The sequence below is a fragment of the Cibotium barometz genome, chromosome 23 (genome assembly GCF_041138505.1).
Source record: "Cibotium barometz isolate CiBa-2024 chromosome 23, ASM4113850v1, whole genome shotgun sequence".
NCBI lineage: Eukaryota > Viridiplantae > Streptophyta > Polypodiopsida > Cyatheales > Cibotiaceae > Cibotium > Cibotium barometz.
Genome location: NC_141068.1, coordinates 19,558,928 through 19,563,156, shown reverse-complemented (window position 1 = coordinate 19,563,156; position 4,229 = coordinate 19,558,928). Strand labels below are relative to the sequence as shown.

The window sequence follows — 4,229 nt, the reverse complement described above, 5'->3', positions numbered from 1 at the left end:
TACTGTGGCGGCAAACAATATACCAAAGCCTTGGAGAGCAAACACTGCGCTTATGAACATACCTCTGCTCTTCACATTCGCATACTCCGACATGATCGTGGCGGAGAGCGGGTAGTCGCCGCCGACGCCAAAGCCCAGCCAGAAGCGGAAGAAGCACAGAGTGGTCATGACAGATTTAGCGGTGCTGCCAAACGAGAGGCCGCTACCGATAGAGCAGAGAATCATCAGAATAAGCGTCACGCCATAGACTTTCCTTCTGCCAAACCTGTCGCCCATGCAGCCAAAGAAGAGAGCACCGGCGAAAGTGCCACAGAGGGCGACGTTCACGACGGCTAATCGGACGTTGAAGGGAAGATCGCCTGGCTCGTCGGACGTCGAAGGGTAGTAGATGCGGCCGAGCAACTTGTTTACTATTGAGATAGAGAAGAGGTCATAGGCGTCGGTGAAGAAGCCGCAGCCAGCCACCAGGACGGTGGCGAAATGGTACCATTGGATTCTCGCGCCGTCGAGCGCTTCCAGCACCTCCACCTTTCTCAAAGGGAAAGCCTCGCTTGTGAAAGTCGAGTTTCTCGACGTGTTTCCGCCACTAGGCCGCCAGGCCATGCTCCCCTCTGTTGCAACCACCATTGCTACACCCTATCGAAAACCTCTGTTTACTAGCAAAGCTGCTGCACCTAAGAACGACCCACTTCTGTCAAGGCAATTGCAAACCCCTATCCACCATCATTGAGAAGAGGGATTTCCGCTGATCTGAATTAGCTGCCCTCCCCCTATCCACCATCATTCAGAAGGGATTCCCGCTCTGAAGCTGCCCACTTCCACCACCACCATTTAGAAGGGATTTCAGTCCTGGCTGATTTTATTTTTGAGCCTTGCAGACTGACGCCAAACGAGTCAACAATGACTTAGCCCACACGTTGCTCCTTCAACGCGCTTGTCAATCCTCAGTTTCTTCACCGTTAATCTTTTATCTTTCGTAATGTGGCGTTTTTTGCAACTTGACCCTTTTTATCTTTCGTAATGTGATCGGAAGTCACGAGAGACGAGTCACGAGGAAGTAGAACTTTCCTCCTATCATGTCAATACGGGTCTTGTTTTGCTTCTTGATCTATATAGACAAATTGGCCGCTCGTCTATGGCTTTTTTGAATAACCAATAGGACTCTATAATCAAGCATGGTGGGCCGTTGTGGCGGGTGCTATCTATATCTATATCTATACTAAAACACATGGTATTCTCCTTTCATCTAGCCAAAAGGACTTCAAAGGAGAAAGGGGAGAGATTCAACCCAAATTTTAATTTCCTCATCTCATGTCATTTCAATTTTTGAAAGGAGAGCTACCCTTTCTTACTTAATGATTTCTTAAAGAGAAAAAACAGGGATCTCCCTCTTAAAAGGTGCCTCTCCCTTTCTCACTCTCGTTGTAAAAGAAAGGAAAAAAGGCATTATATGTAAGATACTAAGAGTGAGCACACCTCACCCGCATCCCTACCCATTAAAAATAAATGTAAATCAAAATTTAATTAATTGAAATTATATATGAATGTGTGTATATATATATTTATATTTAAAATACACATATATATGTATGTATAGTTATAATAAAACATAATATTATATATCTATCTATCTATATCTATACTCTTAGTAAACACAAGGTCTTCCCCTTCTTTCTCTCTCTCTCATCTTTTCTCTATATTATATAAAGGAAGAGTTTCAAAAAGCTACCACAAGGCAACAATTCAGAGGTTCAGGAAGAGGAGGAGAATGTTCCAGGAGGTTGGGGTAAATTTTGACTTTGGAGGTTTGAAGAGATGTGTGAAACACAGGTCAGCCCATTAGTTGTAAAAGAAAGAAGGCATTATATGTAAAATGTATTCATGTAAGATCGAGCACAGCTCACCATGTGTCTCTACTTATTAAAAAATAATCTGAATTAAAAATTAATTGATTAAAATTATGTGTGTGTGTTTAAATTTATTCATATTTATAATTGTATGGGTATATATGTCTAAATATAATAAAACATAATATATATATATATATATATATATATATATATATACCTATACTCTTATTAAACACAAGGTATTTCCCTTCCATGTGGCCAAAGTAGAGGAGGTCAGTCAAGAAAGACACGGAAGAGATTCATGTTGCTTCTTTCTCAAATTTGACTTTTTTCATCTCATTGTGGAAAGAGCATTGATCTAGGGAAGCTCATAGCATCCAATTAAATCCATGGTGAAGCTTGAGTAAAATACTAATACAAGATTATGCTAGAGATTAAGTAATCACCCAATAATAAGGACTTAAACTTAATAATCTCATTGCATTAAAATTGATCCAAGTACATCCTTCTATAGCTCTCTGGGAGCTCCCAACTCACAAGATATGTACACCTTAGTGCCAACCATGTATCAATAAATGCTCACACTACATGTGGTTCCTTGCACTTTCCATGTACTACCTTTTTGACCTTTGACTTCACCTTTTACAAATCACCATACAAATCAACTTTTGTGAATGTACCCTTAGTCTATCCTTTTCTAATGTTCATGCTCCTCCCCTTGCTCTACTCATGTTGTACCCTCACACATTGCATTTCTCAACACCTCCCCTCAATGTAATGAGGGTCTAACACCTAACATGTATTGACTTGACCTACACTCCATTCTCATATAGTTGGAGAGTCTAGGTTGCTCTATGAGCTACATTATTGTCTTTGTCTTGACACTTTACACACCGGGATAGTGGGGTTACAACTAGGAGTTAGGAGCCATGCCATTTCTTTACTAGAATCCTAGGTAACCTTCATTTGTTGGGCTCTTTAGCTTGTTCTCCACCTTCGACTCATAGGCTTTTAGCTTATTCCTTTTCCTTGTGGATGACTTAATGGCTCTTGCCCACTCATATTGGCAATATTTATAAAGATTACATATTTTTTGTGAAAACTTTTTGTTGATGAAAAATTTGATCTTGATGAAGATCTCACATACAATGCACATATTGCTAATAATGTAAATGCCCAACTTAATGATAAACATGTTAATAATGCCCATGTTGAGATGACTTTGTTGATGTCGTTGATGTGGAAGCCCATGACGTGTGAAGCACAAGTCAGTCCACTAGTTTTAAAAGAAAAGTCAAAAGACATTTTATGTAAGATGCATTTATTTAAGATTGAGCACACCTCACCACACATCCCTACCCATTAAAAATTGATCTAAATTAAAATATAATTAATTAAAATTATATATACATATGTGTATATATGAATTTATTTATATTTATAAATACACATATATATGTATGTATAGGTAAAATATAATAAAACATAATAATACATATCTATCTATATATATCTATACTCTTATTAAACACAAGGTATTCCCTTTCCATGTGGCCCCAAAGGAGAGGACGGAGGTCAAGAAAGACAGGGAAGAGATTCACAATGCCTCTTTCTCAAATTTGATTTTTTTCATCTCATCTCATTTCAATTTTTGAAAGGAGAGTTATCCCTTTTGACCTAATGATTTTCTTGAGAGAAAAAATAGGGCCTCCTTCTTAAAGAATGAGCTTTATAAAAGGTCATGAATGAAAACTGCAATGTGTAGGTGTCTCTCTCTTTCTCTCTTTCACTGTAAAGAAAAGACAAAAGACATTTTATATACGATACACTTATTTTAGAGTGAGCACCCCTTACCAAGCATCCCCATATATATGATACACTTATTTTAGAGTGAGCACACCTTACCAAGCATCCCCATACATTAAAACTTAATCTAAATTAAAACTTAATTAATTTAAAATATATGTGTATGTGTGTGTGTGTATATATATGTATGTGTATGTGTGTGTATGTATAATTTTATTTATATTTACAAATATAAATATATTTTATAGGTATATATATCAAAATATAATAAAAGATAATATCATATATAATATATATTTATGTGTGTATGCATGTGTGTGTGGATATGAGAGAGAGTGTGTGTATATGTGGAAGAGAGGATGTGTGTGTGTGTGTGTGTGTGTGTGTGTGTGTGTGTGTGTGGATATGAGAGAGTGTGTGTGTACATATGGAAGAGAGAGAGTGTGTGTGTGTGTGTGTGTGTGTGCATGCATGTGTGTAAATGTGTACATGCATGTGTGTGTGTGTGTGTGTATGTGTGTGGAGAGAGAGAGAGAGAGAGAGAGAAAGAGAGAGAGAGAGAGTTTCTATGTG

General features: G+C 38.0%; 1 protein-coding gene across 1 annotated transcript in view; it reads right to left on the bottom strand.

Annotated features, from left to right (window-relative positions):
- Window positions 1-882, bottom strand: part of LOC147625717 (putative inorganic phosphate transporter 1-3) — a 2,105-nt gene extending 1,223 nt beyond the window's left edge. Inside the window, exon 1 of the mRNA XM_086817232.1 lies at window positions 1-882. This exon is cut by the window's left edge and continues 1,223 nt beyond it. Within this exon, the coding sequence (XP_086673358.1) occupies window positions 1-627 (627 nt within the window). The 5' untranslated portion in view covers window positions 628-882.
- Between the last annotated feature and the right edge of the window lie 3,347 nt (window positions 883-4,229).